At 42.1% G+C, this 19,375-nt stretch overlaps 1 protein-coding gene across 1 annotated transcript in view; it reads left to right on the top strand.

The window, feature by feature from the left end:
• Positions 1–19,375, top strand: part of XPO5 (exportin 5) — a 42,779-nt gene that overhangs the window by 14,535 nt on the left and 8,869 nt on the right. The window contains exons 12-20 of the mRNA XM_061398262.1: positions 896–986; positions 2,506–2,634; positions 4,018–4,136; positions 5,309–5,464; positions 6,810–6,851; positions 7,183–7,272; positions 10,320–10,519; positions 11,149–11,248; positions 12,372–12,553. Of these exons, the coding sequence (XP_061254246.1) occupies positions 896–986; positions 2,506–2,634; positions 4,018–4,136; positions 5,309–5,464; positions 6,810–6,851; positions 7,183–7,272; positions 10,320–10,519; positions 11,149–11,248; positions 12,372–12,553 (1,109 nt within the window). The remainder of the gene's footprint in view (positions 1–895; positions 987–2,505; positions 2,635–4,017; positions 4,137–5,308; positions 5,465–6,809; positions 6,852–7,182; positions 7,273–10,319; positions 10,520–11,148; positions 11,249–12,371; positions 12,554–19,375) is intronic.

Here is a 19,375-nt window from a genome sequence, read left to right as displayed (position 1 = left end):
CTTAGGCATATTAGTCTTTGATTCCTTAAAAAGAAAACTCGTTACTATGTCTACTCACTACTGTGTCTACTCTTTGATATTTGTGAGCACTTAGGTGCCAAGTGTTGAGCCGAGTGCTGGGAAAAAGAAGTGGTAGGATGAGAGCAGTGACGGTGACCATAAAATGTGGTCACTGCTTTTCAGAAGCTAAAAGCAGAATGGAGGGTGGAGTCAGGGCGATGCCCAAAGGAAGTGAATATCTGACTCTCTGAAGGCCAAATGAGAGTCAGGAACGTGAATGAGAAGAAAGGGAGAGTGGAAGCAGATTGCTCACTCCCTCAGTCGAGAGTTGCTTATGAACACGCGGAGGTCTCCTCGAGGCTCTTGGCAACTGACAGATACTTATTCTTGATTTATAACATCAGAGAATGGGACCCCTTCAAGGATTCTCTTATTTCCTCAAGGGATTCAGGTAGCGCACTGTGTTCCAGATCTCTGCCGTCGTGGTCTTTGGTACTTTTTGAATGAAACACAAAGTCCCATGCTTATTCCCAGGGTTCAACATCTAAGAAGACAAATAGTCTCAATTCTACTTATTGTTTGCTGTATTCGCACTTTATTTTGAGACATTTTTATACTCTAAGACCTTAAACTGATTTCAGAATTTAATTTTCCATAAGAAACTTGAAAGACAGTACCAAATAAAACTGTTCTCTTTCTGCAACTCCCAGGACTATTCCAACTGGGAACAAATTGTGGACTTGGTGTAGACCAGAAGCAGTTATTTATCATAAAACCCTGAACTCATGTAAACCCTTAGCTCTTCTTAAATGAAAGGTCTCTGAGCTCCTAAAATTGAAAACTCTTTCAGTGGGTCCATTTTCATTCCCTCCCCCAATTATCTTTCTGTTTCCAGATGGGCTTTCCTTCTAAAACTGACAGCCCTAGCTGTGAATACTCTCGATTTGATTTTGATAGCGATGAGGACTTCAATGCTTTCTTCAACTGTGAGTGAACTGTCCTGAAATTTTTCCCAGCAGTCTCAGCATGGCATCTAGCGCTGAGTCATGGTGCATGAGCCGGGGTTCTATGTTATAGAGCCCCAAGTCTGGATGTTGTTGTCATTGTTGTTTAGTCACCAGGTCGTGTGTGTGACTCTTTTGCGACCACGTGGACTATAGCCCGCCAGGCTCCTCTGTCCATGGGATTCCCAGGCAAGAATACTGGAGTGGGTTGCCATTTCCTTCTCCAGGGCATCTTCCCAACCCAGGGATCAAACCCATGTCTCCTGCTTGGCAGGTGGATTCTTTACCACTTAGCCACCTGGGAAGTGCCCCCTCCCCAAGTGTGGACAGTAGTCTGTTTAATCTCCAGTTACACATTGGCAGAGGGCGCTGGGATTGCACTCATTCCAGGCTTGGTGTTCTCTCTTAAAATACACACATGCACACTTTCTTTGGACATTGATGTTTAGAGATGGTAACCATATGTAAGGCACTTTGATTTTTTTAATATATTAGAATTAAATACCATGTTACTTTGTAGGTCTTTTTTTCTAAAAGAGAGAAGGAAAGCTCACAATTCCTAATTCTGTTCTAGGTTTTCTATAGCTTGGTTCCACACTTCCTCTCCCCATCTTTTTTCAATAACAACTTTTCTGAGATCATTCATTAATCATACAGTTCACCCATTTATAGTATACAATGCAGTGGAGGTTTTTTTGTGTATTTTCAGTTTTACAGCCACGGTCCATATTAAGATGTTTTTTGATCTCACGAAACCCTGTAACCATTAGCAGTCATCTCCCGACCCTTGTATCCGTCTGGAAAACCACCCATTTATTTTTCTTTATTTAACCTATTCTGAGCATCTGATATAAATGGAATCATACAGTGTATTGTCTTGATAACTGCTGTCTTTCTCTTAGTGTAATATATTAACAATCTATACTGTAATGTTTATCAGTACTTTGATCATGTAATGTTTATCATTTCTTTTATTGCCAATAATATTTCATTATATGAATATACCACATTTTATTGATCCGTTGATAGGCTGATAGATACTTGAGTTGTTTTCACTTCTTGGCTTTAAGAATCATGTTGTAACATTTGTGTACAAGTTTTTAAGTTAACGTATATTTTTGGTTTTCTAGGGTATATACCTAGGAAGGGAATTACCAGATCATATGGTAATTCCATGTTTAATGTTTTGGAGAATTGCCAGACCATTTTCTTCAGCAGTCATACCATTTTACATTTGTACCAACTTGATGTTTTAATTCCAACAGAAAGGGGAGTTTCTATTTGGTTTGCCGCTTAGAGGATTTAGCTGGTGTGACAGCTTCTTAGAATTTATTTTGGAAAATTTCTAGATTTGTTAACAAAGCTTTAGTGAACATTTGTTAGATTCTTTCTTCAAAACAGAATCTTTTTGATTATTTTTCTCTTGGGGTGCATGAATGAATAAACGTTACCTAAGTATCTATGATACTCTGATCCTTGCTTCATGTCTTTCTCTTGGCAGCCTCTCGGGCCCAACAAGGAGAGGTAATAAGGTTAGCATGTCGTTTGGATCCCAAGACTAGCTTCCAGATGGCTGGGGAGTGGCTGAAGTATCAGCTCTCAACTTCTATTGACCCTGGCTCCATGAACTGTAAGACTTTTTTTGTTTTCTCCCCCCAAACATTAGTGAAGTATTTTATCAAAACTGCATAGAAATAAACCTCTGAGCCCCATCTATATCAATACATTATGATAGTAGTGTTCAGAAATAGCTTTGCTCACTGCCCATTCCCATCCTAGAGAGTGAGCCTTTTCATTGGAAAACACAGAGAAGACAGATGTAATGCAGATTGTAATTCTGTTTTAATTAGGGTAAAACCATGACCCTGTCAGTTTTGCCTTCATTTTTCCTTTCTAACAGAGTCAACCAGTTGTTTATTGTTCATTTTACTACTTCACCTCAGGCACCGTCTTAACAACATGTCTCAACCTAACTTTTTAAAGCTATTCAACAAAGTTTTTGCATAGCATTTCTCTTAAACTGGAAAAGAATGGCTTGTTATGTTCAGCAGGAGCAGTGCAGGGGTTTCCCATATTGCTCAACTCCCCTCCAAGTCTTTGGGAAATGTCACTTTATGTAAAATCAAAATAAGCCCCCCCTACCCAAAAGCGTAGGGCAGGTAACTTTTCTGTATCTGCCGTCTGTCATCTTATGAATGCATGCGGGGGGCGAGAGGGTTTTAAGGGAAGGGTTTAAGTCACTGCTTTGGAAAAGCTCCATGCTATGATCAGTTAGCAAGTACACTAGGTACTTGACGTTCATGGGACATTCAGTTTTGTGTATTCGCAATTTATTCTGAAGGTCCCTGGTATCTATTAGTAGCTTCAGTATTCACGGAGGCCTGAACAGGTTGTGTAGCAAGATGAAGCTAGTAAATGTGAGCACTGTGCAGCAGCAGGAAAAGTAATTTGGGATTCCTTTGGCCTGTGCCGTGCTGTTTGAGTGATGTGCTTCGATGATACTTGTGAATTTGGAGGGGGCACCATTATCTGCACACAGCCCTTGTAGTTGTCATGAGACTGCTGGATGTGAAGCAGAGTTTTGTATCTTAATTATCAGTTCCTTGTTGGAGGGATTCCTTATGGTTTAGATATCTTTATTTAGATTCCCATGGACAGATTATAAAGGGGAAGGAAGGGGAAATTAATATTTCTCAATTGTCTAATTGGCCAGGCACTGGTTTTGATGATTATGTGTATATTCTCATTCAGTAGTCAAACTGGTTTTGCAGACAAGGCTCACAGAGGTAAATCTAGATAGCTCATTTTTAGAGGTGGAAGCAGGATAAGGACCCCTTTCTGCTTTTCATCGTTTTCTTTTCCCTGGCTGAGCAGGGTTAGATTATCCTGTTCCTTCAACTGTGAAATTACCTAGTGGTTTCTGAGGCCCCACTGGCTCGATGTCTTCTGTGATCCTATAGTGCTTGTGTGTGTGTATGTGTGTATGTGTCTTTAAAATCCTCTTCTCCCACAGCTGGAACTGGAGAAAGCAGCCTCTGCTCCATATTCTCACCATCATTTGTGCAGTGGGAAGCCATGACCTTTTTTTTGGAAAGTGTGATCAACCAGATGTTTCGAACGCTAGACAAAGAAGTAAGTGCTTATTTCCCATGCTGGTTGCATAATAATTTTGATCTTTTTAAAGCTGGTAGGGAGATAGGAAAATATGTGAATGTGCATCTCACAGAAGAGGAAACTGAGATTCAGAGAAGGTGAATAACGTATTCAAGGTCAAATAGTTAAGAAATAGCAGAGTTGGGACCAGGTAGGTCTCTCTGACTCTTAAGCCCTGCAGGGTTTAGTGTTCATTTTTACATAATAAGATAAGCCTGATAGTACAGTAAACCACAAGCAGGATAACAATTACAGGGAGGCCTTGAATAGATAGAAGCCTTGAATCAGAAAATCTGGAGAGATAATTATCATTAGGATTTATGGTAATTACCTTTTCAGTTTATGGCAGATCGGCCAGAAATTCATGATGGCTGAGCTGCGTCCCTGTTTGCTAAGTAATCTGATTAAGTAGATCTTGCTTTTCTATACTTGATGTCACCTATCACCCATCTCTTACAGTGTTAAAGGGAATTATAGAATTATCTGGATAACAGCATATACTGTATTAACTACATTAATTAGATTAAAATAATTGGATCACTTGTTTGAGGGGTAATCATTTTAACCTGCTTCCCTGGTGGCTCAGAGATTAAAGCGTCTACCTGCAATGCAGGAGACCTGGGTTCAATCCCTGGGTCTGGAAGATCCCCTGGAGAAGGAAATGGCAACCCACTCCAGTATTCTCGCCTGGAGAATCCCATGGACGGAGGAGCCTGGTAGGCTACAGTCCACGGGATCACAAAGAGTTGGACACGACTGAGCGACTTCACTTCATCTTAACCTAGTGTGTTCTAGGTTAGTTGTCGAATCTGAGTCCCTTGACGATAAGTGAGATTTATTGCTTTTTCACATAAATGGCATATTAACAAATTAGATGTTAGGATCATTGACTTCATCTGCTTTTACATCACTTCAATTAGAAATGATGGCTTTCTGAGTTTGTTCGGTTTCCAGTAGTAGGTGATGCTGCAGCCCTAATAATGGCGGCATCATTTATGAAAATTTTAATAACATGGTGTAATGCTTAGATTGTTTTAAGGGTTAAGAAGCAGTATATAAAACCATATTTGGCGGCCGTAATTATAGAGTGTGAAGGAAATTTAACAGAAGCAGTTTCAGTTCTTGCAACCTCCTTTAATGTCTGTATCCAGGAAATTCCTGTTACTGATGGAGTAGAGCTATTGCAGATGGTTCTGAACTTTGACACCAAGGACCCCCTCATCCTGTCCTGTGTCCTCACTAACGTCTCAGCACTGTTTCCATTTGTCACCTACAGACCAGAGTTCCTGCCCCAGGTCTTCTCTAAGGTAAACTCCCCCTCCTTTGTAAACTTTATTTTGCCATTTCTAAGCTAATTATTTTTGTAATTGTTTGTATAAATATATGAGATAAGCTAAAAAACAGTTGTTTATTCAATTATCAAATATTTACTCTGTACTTATGGTGGAGCAGGAACCGTGCTAGAAGGAAAGCCTTGTCCATAAACACCTCTCTGTTTGGAGAGAAAACACACACAGACAGGTGTGGTACCTCCGTGGCATTGCAGTTAGTAGACGTGTGCACTGGGAAATGGAGGAGTACCTGAAGGAGGAGGTGTCAGCGTGTGCTGGCAGGTTGGGAGGAGATGTGTAAGAGGAAAGTTTCTGGGGTCCAGTTTAGGTGATTAGTGAGAGTTGGAGTCCCACCTGAGTGAGAGTATTGGACCAGGAGGAGGGTAGGAGTAAGGAAAAGAAGGGGTGAGCTCTGTTTTGCAAGACTAGGTTTGAAGTATACATACAGTTTCTAGGTGGAGATGTGTCACACCAAATTGGCTATTTGAGATTAAGTCTAGACTCAGAATTAACGAGATAAAATTAAGGCATAGCCGTGATAGAAATGCCAACAGTATAGACAGTCTGTGTGCTTAGTGACTCAGTCGTGTCTGACTCTTCGCGACCCCATGGACTGCAGCCCACCAGGCTCCTCTGTCCATGGGGATTCTCCAAGCAAGAATATTGGAGTGGGTTGCCATGCCCTCCTCCACAGTGGAGATGAAACCTTAGCAAAGGAGATGTATGTGGAGTTGGACATGGCCTTAAGCAGAGAATCCTGGTGATCACCATCGAGGGAGGAGCCCTCAAAGAAGAAGAAAGGGATGACAAGAGAGAAAATGTGTTACCAAGTCCAGAAGAACTTCAGACTTCTAAACAGACTCATTTGTTGCTGCGGAAATTCTCTTAAGAATTGGAAAATGTCCATTGAGTTCCTCGATCAGACCTTTGTTAGAGTACTCCATCACAGTGACTAGGGCAGCAGTTCCACCACACTGGATTCAGTGGGAAGTTGTGAAATGGAATCAGGGAGAGTAGACCACTCAACTTTTAATAAAAAGTGGAGCGATATTACCCTGGCCGAGTGTTTGGGTGATGGCCTGGATTGTTCAGGGGTTCTGTGAACTTTTTATTTGTAAAATATTTGATGGCAAAATTACGACTATCAAGCTCTTCCAGTTATCTGAGGAAGGGAACACCTGAAACTTTGTAAAGCCAGTTGAAAACCCTTTTGCTACCATATTACTTGCACTTTGGGGATTTTGTTGAAATTTTTATAACTATTATTTTTAAATACTTTATGCATTTGGTACTGATGAATGACCTTTTTTCTTTCCCTTAGCTGTTTTCATCTGTCACTTTTGAAATTGTTGAAGAAAGTAAGGTAAGACCATTCATTCAACCTACAAATGATAACTTCTTAAAAACAAAAATGTAAATACCCAGCACTTAGTCTAGCTTTTTTCTATAAGCAAAAAGGGTTAATAAAGGCAGGAGACAGATAGTCATATAATGTGGTGTTGGGCACTAGAGACACTCCAGGGCAGGCAGTAAACGTGTGGGTTCATTCATGCTAAGTATGAATGTCATTTCATTATGTTCCTGTAGCTACAAAAGTTCTGTTTGCCTCTGAAGGAGATAACTTAAACGATTCTCTGCAGCATCTGTAAATTATATTTAAAGTGGCTCGAAGTTGATCGAGTATCTCTTCCCAGGCTCCCAGGACCCGGGCGGTGAGGAATGTAAGGAGACACGCGTGTTCCTCCATCATCAAGATGTGTCGTGACTACCCCCAGCTCGTGCTGGTAAGCCCTGACTGTGGTCAAGGAGCCACTGACACATGCCCAGTTTGCGTACATTTCCCTGTAAATCCGCCCCTAATTATACCTCACATAAGGGGAAAACTAGGAACTTCAGCTTTGCAAGAAAAAGTATTAGTATATGTTTTCTGGACTTGGTGTCTTCTTCCTCTCATGCTGTGGCGGTGGTGGTGATGTTTAGTCACTGAGTTGTATCCAGCGCTTTGTGACTGCATGGACTGTAGCCCGCCAGGCTCCTCTGTCCATGGGGTTTCCCAAGCAGGAATACTGGAGTGGGTTGCCATCTCCTTCTCCAGGGCATCTTCCCGACCAGGGGATTGACCTGTGTCTACTGCATGGTAGGCAGATTCTTCACACTGCACCACCTGGTAGGCCCCTCCTCCTTCTCAGTGGAGTTAAATATGCAAACGTATTGTCTCAAAACGAATGGTTCTCTTCTGTGTGGGAGTGTCCCTGTCATTGTACACCTCTTTACCATACTATGTGATGTTCTTAACCACCATGCCAAGTAGTATGCAAGTCTTGAGAGAAGCCAGGTGCAAACCCTAACCTTTTTTGGAGGATTTCTCTAAGAAGTTTAGCACTGCTTCAGATAACAATTAACCAAAAATTTCTTCTCTGAATACACAGTAGTTATGTCTGTCTGTCACTTTTCTTTCCCTCTCCCCCCACCTTTTTATTTGCTTTATGTAGTTATATGAAGAAGTGAAGTGAAGGGAAGTCGCTCAGTCGTGTCCGACTCTTTGCGATCCCATGGACAGTGGACTGTAGCCTGCCAGGCTCCTCTGTCCATGGGATTTTCCAGGCAAGAATACTGGAGTGGGTTGCCATTTCCTTCTCCAGTGAATCTTCCCAACCCAGGGATTGAACCCGGGTCTCCCGCATTGTAGGCAGATGCTATATAAAACAAACTGATCTTTGTCCATAGTTCAGTCGCTCAGTCGTGTCCTACTCCTTGCAACCCCATGAACCGCAGCACGCCAGGTCTCCCTGTCCATCACCAACTCCGGAGTTCACTCAAACTCATGTCCATTGAGTCAGTGATGCCATCCAGCCATCTCATCCTCTGTCGTCCCCTTCTCCTCCTGCCCTCAGTCTTTCCCAGCATCAGGGTCTTTGCAGTGAGTCAGCTCTTCACATCAGGTGGCCAAAGTATTGGAGTTTCAGCTTCAATATCAGTCCTTCTGATGAACACCTGGGACTGATCTCCTTTAGGATGGACTGGTTGGATCTCCTTGCAGTCCAAGGGACCCTCAAGAGTCTTCTCCAACACCACAGTTCAAAAGCATCGATTTCTTTGGTGCTCAGCTTTCTTTATAGTCCAACTCTCACATCCATACATGACCACTGGAAAAACCATAGCCTTGACTAGATGGACCTTTGTTGACAAAGTAATGTCTCTGCTTTTGAATATGCTATCTAGGTTGGTCATAACTTTCCTTCCAAGGAGTAAGCGTCTTTTAATTTCATGGCTGCAATCACCATCTGCAGTGATTTTGGAACCCAAAAATATAAAGTCTCTCACTGTTTCCCCATCTATTTGCCATGAAGTGATGGGACTGGATGCCATGATCTTAGTTTTCTGAATGTTGAGCTTTAAGCCAACTTTTTCACTCTCCACTTTCACTTTCATCAAGAGGCTGTTTAGTTCCTCTTCACTTTCTGCCATAAGGGTGGTGTCATCTACATATCTGAGGTTATTGATATTTGTCTCGGCAATCTTGATTCCAGCTTGTGCTTCTTCCAGCCCAGCGTTTCTCATGATGTAGTCTGCGTATAAGTTAAATAAGCGGGGTGACAATATACAGCCTTGACGTACTCCTTTTCCTATTTGGAACCAGTCTGTTGTTCCATGTCTAGTTCTAACTGTTGCTTCCTGACCTGCATACAGGTTTCTCAAGAGGTAGGTCAGGTAGTCTGGTATTCCCATCTCTTTCAGAATTTTCCACAGTTTATTGTGATCCACACAGTCAAAGGCTTTGGCATAGTCAATAAAGCAGAAATAGATGTTTTTCTGGAACTCTCTTGCATTTTCAGTGATCCAGTGGATGTTGGCAATTTGGTCTCTGGTTCCTCTGCCTTTTCTAAAACCAGCTTGAACATCTGGAAGTTCACGGTTCATGTATTGCTGAAGCCTGGCTTGGAGAATTTTGAGCATTACTTTACTAGCGTGTGAGATGAGTGCAATTGTGCAGTAGTTTGAGCATTCTTTGGCATTGCCTTTCTTTGGGATTGGTATGAAAACTGGCCTTTCCAGTCCTGTGGCCACTCCTGAGTTTTCCAATTTTGCTGACGTATTGAGTGCAGCACTTTCACAGCATCATCTTTTCAGGATTTGAAATAGCTCAACTGGAATTCCATCACCTCCACTAGCTTCATTCGTAGCGATGCTTCCTAAGGCCCACTTGACTTCGCATTCCAGGATGTCTGGCTCTAGATGAGTGATCACACCATTGTGATTATCTGGGTCGTGAAGATCTTTTTTGTACAGTTCTTCTGTGTATTCTTGCCACCTCTTCTTGATATCTTCTGCTTCTGTTAGGTCCATACCATTTCTGTCCTTTATCAAGCCCGTCTTTACATGAAGTGTTCCCTAGGTATGTCTGATTTTCTTGAAGAGATCTCTAGTGTTTCCCATTTTATTGTTTTCCTCTACTTCTTTGCATTACTCGCTGAGGAAGTCTTTCTTATCTCTTCTTGCTATTCTTTGGAACTCTGCCTTCAAATGGATATACTTTCCTTTTCTTTGTCCATGAAGATACTATAAAAGTTAATATGGAAAAAAAAAAAGAGAGACAGATGGTTTTCCTGGTTATAGACGAGGAAAGCACAGTTCCCCAAATACTGAAGCCTACGTTGCCTTGCCTGTTCAGGCAAAAGAAGAGTGTTGTAATTAAGTTATCAAATGACAGTCTCACTGGCCTGACTATTCTGGGGATGTCTTCGTCCTCATTTTACTTTCCTTGAGTGACCCACACTCACTGAGAATCAGACCTTCACCGCCTCTGGCTTTTTCTCTCTGTGATATACAGCCCAGTTTCGACATGCTGTACAACCACGTGAAGCAGCTCCTCTCCAACGAGCTGCTCCTGACACAGATGGAGAAGTGTGCCCTCATGGAAGCCCTGGTTCTCATCAGCAACCAGTTCAAGAGCTACGAGCGTCAGAAGGTGTTTCTTGAGGAGCTGATGGCACCTGTAGCCAGCATCTGGCTTTCTGAAAACATGCACAGGTAGAGGAGAGCCTTTGCTCGTGACCTTCACTGCATTTGAGCACCCGCGCTCTTACCAAGAGCTGAGCCTGGGGTTGGGCATAGGATATGGAGGTGTCAGACAGCAGTACGCTGCGATGTGCGTCATGGCTTGTTTATTCTCATTGCTCCCGGTGATGCGTGAGGGTATCTAAAGGCAGTCTTGGAGTGAAGTGCTGAAAATACCACCTTGCTCTGCAGAGGTAGTGGAACAGAGAGGAAATGAATAAAGATGGATGGGGCGGGGGGGGCAGGAGGCCCCAGAGGGAGGTCTGCTGTGGTGTCAGGCTGCAGCCCCAGCACATGTAAAGGAGTGGAAACAGCTGGTGGGGACCTTGCAAATAGGAGCTGCACGGATGCCCTCTGTGCCCACACAGCATCTTCAAGTTTGCATCCTCTGTGATTCCTCAAGTGTCACTGGTCACATTTAGAAGGCAGAAGAGAAGTTTAATAAATCCTCACATGACAGCTGACAATGAATATGATTAGACTCCTCTCACTGTAATAACTGCTCTTTGGGGTTCAAGTAATACAGCTTATTATCTCTTGAGGAAGTAACTGTCCTTGGTTAGAATCACGGTGTAACTTGTCTTTCCCCTGCCGACCTGTAGAGTGCTCTCAGATGTCGATGCTTTTATTGCCTACGTGGGCGCCGATCGGAAAAACTGTGACCCGGGCCTGGAGGATCCCTGTGGCTTAAACCGAGCACGAGTAAGTAAGCTTCTCCTGGGAGTGGGAAGGTGTGTTAGCCTTGGATAGAAGTAGGGTATTGTCATTCATCCAGGTTTGTGGAGATTTTTTGTATACGACTGAAAAATCTGGGAGCCTCCGCTTTCCTGAATGTCTCCTTTCTTTTCTTTGGTCTTGAATTCTTGAGTTAGTTCTCACAACAGAGCTGGTGGTCTTTTTATGAAGCTGTTATTTTGATTTTAAGGATATCTAAGTAGCTCAGAGGACTAAAGGTGTAATGAGGAAGCAGGTCAGAACTTGGTCAGCAGGGTGGGTTCTCCGTGCCTTTGCTCTCTGGCATGTAAACTCCTGGGCTTCCCAGGTGATACAGTGCTACAGAATCCGCCTGCCAATGCAGGAGACACAAGTTCGGTCTTTGGGTCGGGAAGATCCCCTGGAGAAGGAAATGGAAACCCATTCCAGTATTCTTGCCCGAAAAGTTCTGTGGACAGAGAAGCCTGGCAGGCTATAGTCTGTGGGGTTGCAAAGAACTGGACATGACTGGGCACAAAAACACAACACAGCGTAAAGTCCTAAATGGTGGCCTGACTTGCAAACCTGAGATTTTCCAGTTCTTTGCTTTTCAAATGAGCATTGTGCCTGGCTCCATTATGGCAAAAAGTCTTATTAGTTAACCTGGCAAGTTGTCAGTTGCTAGAAAGTACTATGAGTGAGGATTAAGGCAAACCTATGAAGGCCTAAACTCGAGGGTGCAAGACCCACTCAAAACCAGTATGAAATGTTGTTAGGGTAAACACAGTTTTGAAGCATGTCCAGCCTACCGCCATTCCACCCCGAATGTGCCCAATCTCATTTGAAGCATGTCCAGGCCACCTTTGGGTCCTCAGGAGGGTCACCACAGCCTCTAGGACATCCTCGTGAAAGGGATGCTTCTGGAACCTACCACTGGTCTTGAAGACGGCATTGAATGGGTCCCTTTTGGACTTGACCTTAAAGAAAGAAACAAGAATGGTGGGGGGTGGGGAGTATCTTTCCTTCTCTCCAACTTTTGTATCACTTTCCCCATAATCTTGCAAAGATCTAATAGCACTGTGGTCTTTTCTTCCCCTTTTATGTTTACTTCTCATCTTCTGTTTTTCTGTAGATGAGCTTTTGTGTTTATAGCATCCTGGGTGTTATGAAACGAACTTGCTGGCCCACTGACCTAGAAGAGGCCAAAGCTGGGGGATTTGTGGTGGCTTATACACCCACTGGGAACCCAATATTCCGTAACCCCTGCACAGAACAGATCCTGAAACTTCTTGACAATTTGCTTGCCCTTATAAGGTGAGTCAGACTAAGGGTTTTTCTCTGTTGTATTTAAGACTCTTTACCTGACAAATCTCCAAAGCTTAATTTGTTTATATTTCTTCAGACCATTTGGTGGTAAATGAGAGATTAAGTCTTGGTTCTTTCTGGAAGGGCTTTTCTTTTTTAAAAATAACATTGGCTCTCCCTTGTCTAAGTCCTGCGTTCCAAGTGAACACATCCATGGGTTCTAATCTCAAAATGGCTTTTCTCATTTTGAGCGCCCCCTGAGTTCTTTTACTTCTTTAAACTTCATTCCCTACCAAGTTTTCTTTAGTCTAAAATGTTGCCGCTAAGGGAATTGTTCATTGGGAGCGGGGCAGTTGCTTTCTGTGGTGGTGCTTTTCTGGGTTAGATGTTCACATGAGCTCATCTGGATTTATTAGTAGTGACTATGCTCTCAACTGGACCAGTCATGCCAAAGGAAGGCATGGCACCTCTTCCACGGCAGGGTCCTCAGTTTTTATTTCTCAAAGCTGAGTCCTCAGACCAGCAGCATCAGCAGTCACCTGAGAGCTTGGTTAAAATGTAGAATTAGGGTTTCACCCCAGACACACAAAATCTAGACTTACTGATTACTTGATATATGTTTGATGATCCAAGAATAGTCTCTTCAGCGCAAGAGAGCTTCTGGAGAGAAGCAGTTCTTACTGACCAAAGCAAAATGTGATTGCTTTTTTACATCTTAGAGTGTTTCTGAGTTCAGGTGAGAGCTCTGTTCCGCTGCATTTTGGCCTCTTACCCTGTGGTGTAAGACCACAGTCGCAATTGGGCAGACCAAATTACTCATGTCTTAGGGATGCTCTGCTGGCAACAGAATCCAAGGTTTTAAGTTAATGTTGACCAAATTGGAGGGCTGGAGTGTCTGAACAAGTTGTCATTATGGACATGTCTGTGGAAATAGATAATATTTTGTTCTGATTTCAAAAGGAGAAAAGAGATTTCAAAGAAGTATGGCTTGCAAGTTGAGAGGGTAGTAGAATATTTAGTCAAGGAAAGGTTTGTTACCATATATATGTTTCTAAGACCAGAAGCATCTTCTATAGCTTAGAGAAATAAGAAGGTGATGAAGTCAGGCGGCAGGAGACTCACTGACTTTTCAGGCCTGTGGCCAGAGTCCCTGTGGTAGGAACCTAGACTTGAAAACAGGGTGCACCCCTGGTCGGGCAAGGAAACAAGACACTTGTCAGAGAGTTCAGTGCTTTTGGAAAATCCCGAAGTCAATCAAAAGGTATTTGAAAAATGTTGACTGTAGTTACAAAGTAGCGAGATTGCTTGAGAAGTGTGCCTCTGGAGCTGTTAAAAGTTTCGCCTTATTTTTGTAATAAATTTGATCTTGAAGTATAATGTTAATGGTACAGATACACATAAGAAAAGGACACGAATTGTGAGTGCAGGCAGATGAATTTTGACAAAGTGGACACCTCCATGTAATCAGCACCTACATCAATAAACAGCCTTACCCAGTGCCTCTCAGTCCTTCTCTGCCCCTCAAGGGTGACCGCTGTTCTGACTTCTAACTAACACTTTATCTGGTTTTGGGAGCTTTAATAAATGGAGTCAGAAGCACACAGTCTTTGTGTCTTGGCTTCTCTTGCTCAGTGTCAACATTCGTGGGGGCATCCGTGTTATCGTGTGAAGTTGCGGCTTGTCCGTTTCCATGGCTGGTGTGGTGTTCCATTGTGTGAGTATGTTCTAACTCATTGATCCACTTAGTGCTGGTGGACTTTTGGGTAGTTACCAGCATTTTTTTTTATTACAAAGAATGTAATAAATCCTTTTTTTATTACAAAGAACATTTATGACTATTAATGTTCTTACAAATATCTTTTTGTGTTGGGTAGGAATAGAATCCTACATAAAGGAATGGAGTTCCTGGTTTATAAGGTGTTCGTATTTTCAGCTTTCATAGAGTGTATCAAATAGTTTTCAAAAGTTGTACTAATTTACATTTCTGCCAGTTTCTGTATTAACTCCTTGTTGGAAAATCCTGTTTTAATTCCTTATCAACTGATAATCAAAGGTGTTAGAGCTGCACTGTCCAGTGTGGTAGCCATTAGCCACACAGCTGGCAGCTGAGCACTTAAAATATGGCTTGTCTGTAGGTATGAAGATACACACCACATTTCAGAAATTTAGTACAAAAAGAATTTAAATACCTCATTAATTTTTATATTGCTAACACTGAAATGATGATCTTTTTATGTGTCAGGTTAAATAACAATATAATTAATTTAAGCTATTTCTTTTCACTTTTCAAGTTTGGCTGGCTAGAAAATTTTAAATGGCTTACGTGGCTTACATTTTATTTCCACCGGACAGTGTTGTTCTTAGTGGATTGGATGGAAGATAGATGTGGGGGATAGAATTTTCTGGTTCTCAAAAGGTTCATTATCATTCGCTATCTGTTAGAATAACAAGTTTTCTGATAAACTTGAAGTTTGTTACATTGTTTCCATATATCTGCAATGTTTTATTGAAATCTTTGTATGTGGGAAGCCCTGGTTAGCCTAGTGATTATACTTTTTTGTTTGTTTGATATATGTATACCTTTTGAAATGTTACCACAGTAGATTTAGTTACCTTCATCACCTCACCACGTTTTTCCCCCCTCTGTGATCTCTTTTGTAAGATCTCTCTTTCAAACACATAACACAGCATTGTTAGCTGTGGTCGCTGTGTGTATATATCGCCTCTGCAGAGCATGCTCATCTTTTTAACCGAAGTTTGTGCCTCCGACCACCTTCACCCATTTTCCCCACCCCCGTCTCCATCTGGCACCCATCAAACTGGCTCTGTTTCTATGTGTTTGGGTTTTTTGATTCCATATGTAATATCATACTCTATTTGTCTTTTAGTGTCTGGTGTATTTCATGTACATAATGCCCTCAAGGTCCATCATGTTCCAGAGAGCAAGATTTTCTCCTCTATTGTGGCTGAATAATATATACCTGTGGTATGATGGCTACATCCTTAGCTGATGATAATAAGAATATTTCAGATAGGTACAGATCATGCACAACTTAAGATTTTTATTGCTTGTCTTTTTCTTTGCCAAACAATGATTAGTTCCTCTTAATAGTGGAAGCATAGTGCTCTAACTTGCATGTGTGTCAGGAAAGGCGATATTTTAGGAGTCTGACTATTACTAGGGCTTGTTGGACACCCTGCTTATGAACACATGATCTGGAGTCAGAGATACCAGAGCAGTATGTACTGAGTCCTTCTTCCACTGCATGTGAGTTAGAAGTGCAGTACCATGGTGCCACCTCCTTAGTGAGAAGTCGTTCAACTTAAGAAAATATATCAGCATAGTATACCATATTAATAGAAAAAGGGGGCGAGCCAGTTGATCATCTTAGTTGACATAGAAAAGGCATTTGACAAAATCCGACACCCTCTCATGATAAATCCAACACCCTGTCAACAGTGTTGTTTTGCAACAGCAAACTAGGACTAGAAGGAAACTTTCTCAACATGAAAATGATTTTTACGAAAAATCCATAGCTTACGTTAATACTCAGTGGTGAAAGATGTAAAGGTTTTCTGTCATCAGGAACATGAGAAGGATGTCCACTCTCACCGCTGTTGTTTAACATTGTGTACCAGAAGCAGTTAGATAAGAAAGAGAAATAATGGCGTCCAGATGGGAAAAGAAGCAAAACTATCTCTATGCACAAATGATGAGCCTCCCATTTCATGGAAGATCCCAAAAAAACACCAAAAAACCCCAAAACAAAACAAAAACTACTATTGCCAATAAATAAATTCAGCCAAGTTATAGAATACAAGATCAACATACAAAAATCAGTTGTGTTTTTATACACCAGCAATGAATGATCCCCAAAGGAAATTAAGAACTTAATTACATTTGTAATAGCATTCAGAAGAATAAAGTATCTAGGAATAAATTTAACCAAGGGATATGAAAGACATATTCTGTAAACTAAAAACCATTCCTGGAATTAAAGATGACCAAAAGGGAAAGGCACCCTGTATTCATGGATTGGAAGACTCAAGTTCATTAAGATGGAATATTACCCAAAGCCATCTGAATGTTGAATGCAGTCCCTATTGAAATTCCAAAAGTGGGAATTCCCTGGCAGTCCAGTGGTCAGGACTGCATCTCCTCTACTGCAGGGGACACAGGTTTGATCTCTGGTCAGGGAAATAAGGTCCCCCAGGCTGAACGGCAAACAAACAAATTTCCAGCAGTGTTTTGTTTTGCAGAAAGCTGATCCTCAGATTCATATGGAATTGCAAGGAGCCCCCAAAAGCCAAAACAGTTTTGAAAAAGAAGCACCAAATTGGGAGACTCAGATATCTGTCTCAATTTCAAAACTTATTGCAGAGCTAGAGAAGTCAAAATAGTTTGTAACTGAGAAAGGATAGTGATGGTGTTTTAGTCACTAAATTGTATCCGACTGACTCTGCGATGCTATGGACTGTAGCCCGCCATGCTCCCCTGTCCATGGGATTTTCCAGGCAAGAATACTGGAGTGGGTTGCCATTTCCTCCTCCAGGGGATGTTCCCAACACAGAGATTTAACCTGCATCTCCTGCTTGGCAGGCCTATTCTTTACCATTGAGCCACCTGAGAAGCCCACTGAGAAGGGTAGACATATAGAAACAGATAATCTCATGAAAATGCTCAAAAGGCTTGACTAGACATGTCTCTGCTGCTGCTGCTGCTAAGTCGTTTCAGTCCTGTCTGACTCTGCGCGACCCCATAGACAGCAGCCCACCACGCTCCCCTGTCCCTGGGATTCTCCAGGCAAGAACACTGGAGTGGGTTGCCATTTAGACATGTCTCTAAAGAAGATATACAAACGGCCAATATGGCCATGAAAAGATGCTGAACATCTTTAGTCATTCCGTTCAGTTCAGTCGCTCAGTTGTGTCCGACTCTTTGCGACCCCATGAATTGCAGCACGCCAGGCCTCCCTGTCCATCACCAACTCCCAGAGTTCACTCAAACTCATATCCATCGAGTCGGTGATGCCATCCAGCCATCTCATCCTCCGTCGTCCCCTTCTCTTCCTGCCCCCAATCCCTCCCAGCATCAGAGTCTTTTCCAATGAGTCAACTCTTGGCATGAGGTGGCCAAAGTACTGGAGTTTCAGCTTTAGCTTCAGTCCTTCCAAAGAACACCCAGGACTGATCTCCTTTAGAATGGACTGGTTGGATCTCCTTGCAGTCCAAGGGACTCTCAAGACTCTTCTCCAACACCACAGTTCAAAAGCGTCAGTTCTTCGGCACTCAGCCTTCTTCAAGTCCAACTCTCACATCCATACATGACCACAGGAAAAACCATAGCCTTGACTAGACAGGCCTTTGTTGGCAAAGTAATGTCTCTGCTTTTGAATATGCTATCTAGGTTGGTCATAACTTTCCTTCCGAGGAGTAAGCGTCTTTTAATTTCATGGCTGCAGTCACCATCTGCAGTGATTTTTGGAGCCCAAAAAAATAAAATCTGACAGTTTCCACTGTTTCCCCGTCTATTTCCCATGAAGTGATGGGACCGGATGCCATGATCTTCGTTTTCTAAATGTTGAGCTTTAAGCCAACTTTTTCACTCTCCATTTTCACTTTTATCAAGAGGCTTTTTAGTTCCTCTTCACTTTCTGCCATAAGGGTGGTGTCATCTGCATATCTGAGGCTATTGATATTTCTCCCGGCAACCTTGATTCCAGCGTGTGCTTCTTCCAGCCCAGTGTTTCTCATGATGTACTCTGCATATAAGTTAAATAAGCAGGGTGACAATATATAGCTTTGACGTACTCCTTTTCCTATTTGGAACCAGTCTATTGTTCCATGTCCAGTTCTAACTATTGCTTCCTGACCTGCATGTAGGTTTCTCAAGAGGCAGGTCAGGTGGTCTGGTATTTCCATCTCTTTCAGAATTTTCCACAGTTTATTGTGATCCACACAGTCAAAGGCTTTAGTCATTAGGGAAATGCAAATCAAAACTAAAATAAAGAAACCTCACACCCATTAGGATGGCAGCTATCCAAAAATCAGAAAATAAGTGTTAGGAAGGATGTGGGGAAATTGGGACTCTTTTACACTGTTGGTAGGAATGTAAAATAGTACAGCTGCTGTGGAAAACAGCTTGGCAGTTCCTCAAAAATTAAAAATAGTGGGAGTCCCTGGTAGTCCGCTGGTTAGGACTCTGCTTCCACTGCAGGGGGGCCAGTTTCAATCCCTGATCAGAGAACTAAGATCCTGCAGTGCAGCACCCCCCACCAAAAAAATGTAATTAAACAATTAAAAATTGGAAACAATTACCATATTAAGCAGCAATTCCAGCTCAAGGTATATAGTCAAAAGAATTAAAAATGGGTCATAAAGAACTATTTATACACCCATGTTCATAGCAGCATTACTCCCAATAGCTACATAAAACGTGGAAGCAACCAGAATGTTCCATCAGTGGATGAGTAGGTAAGCAAAATGTGATCTTTACAATGGAATATCATTCAGTCTTAAAAAGGAGGGAGTTTTTGCAACATGCTACAATATGGGTAAACCTTGACTTAATGCTAAGTGGAATAAGCCAGTCACAAAAAAGCAGTTTAAAGGAGTGTAGTGATGAATGCATGTGGTTAGGTTTTTTAAAAATTATTGAAGGTTTTCAAAGAATAAGTGTGGTCTAAAATAATCGTGTCCATCTTTTTAAAAGTTACCTATTTATTTATCTATGTGGGTGTGTTAGGTCCTAGTCGCAGCGTGTAGAATCTCGGTTGTGGCACACAGACTCTAGTTATGCTCAGGCTTAGTTGCTCCATCACATACGGGATG

The sequence above is a fragment of the Bos javanicus genome, chromosome 23 (assembly GCF_032452875.1).
Source record: "Bos javanicus breed banteng chromosome 23, ARS-OSU_banteng_1.0, whole genome shotgun sequence".
Classification (NCBI taxonomy): Eukaryota; Metazoa; Chordata; class Mammalia; order Artiodactyla; family Bovidae; genus Bos; species Bos javanicus.
The sequence above is the reverse complement of the archived record's forward strand: the minus strand, read 5'-3'. Positions and strand labels throughout refer to the sequence as shown.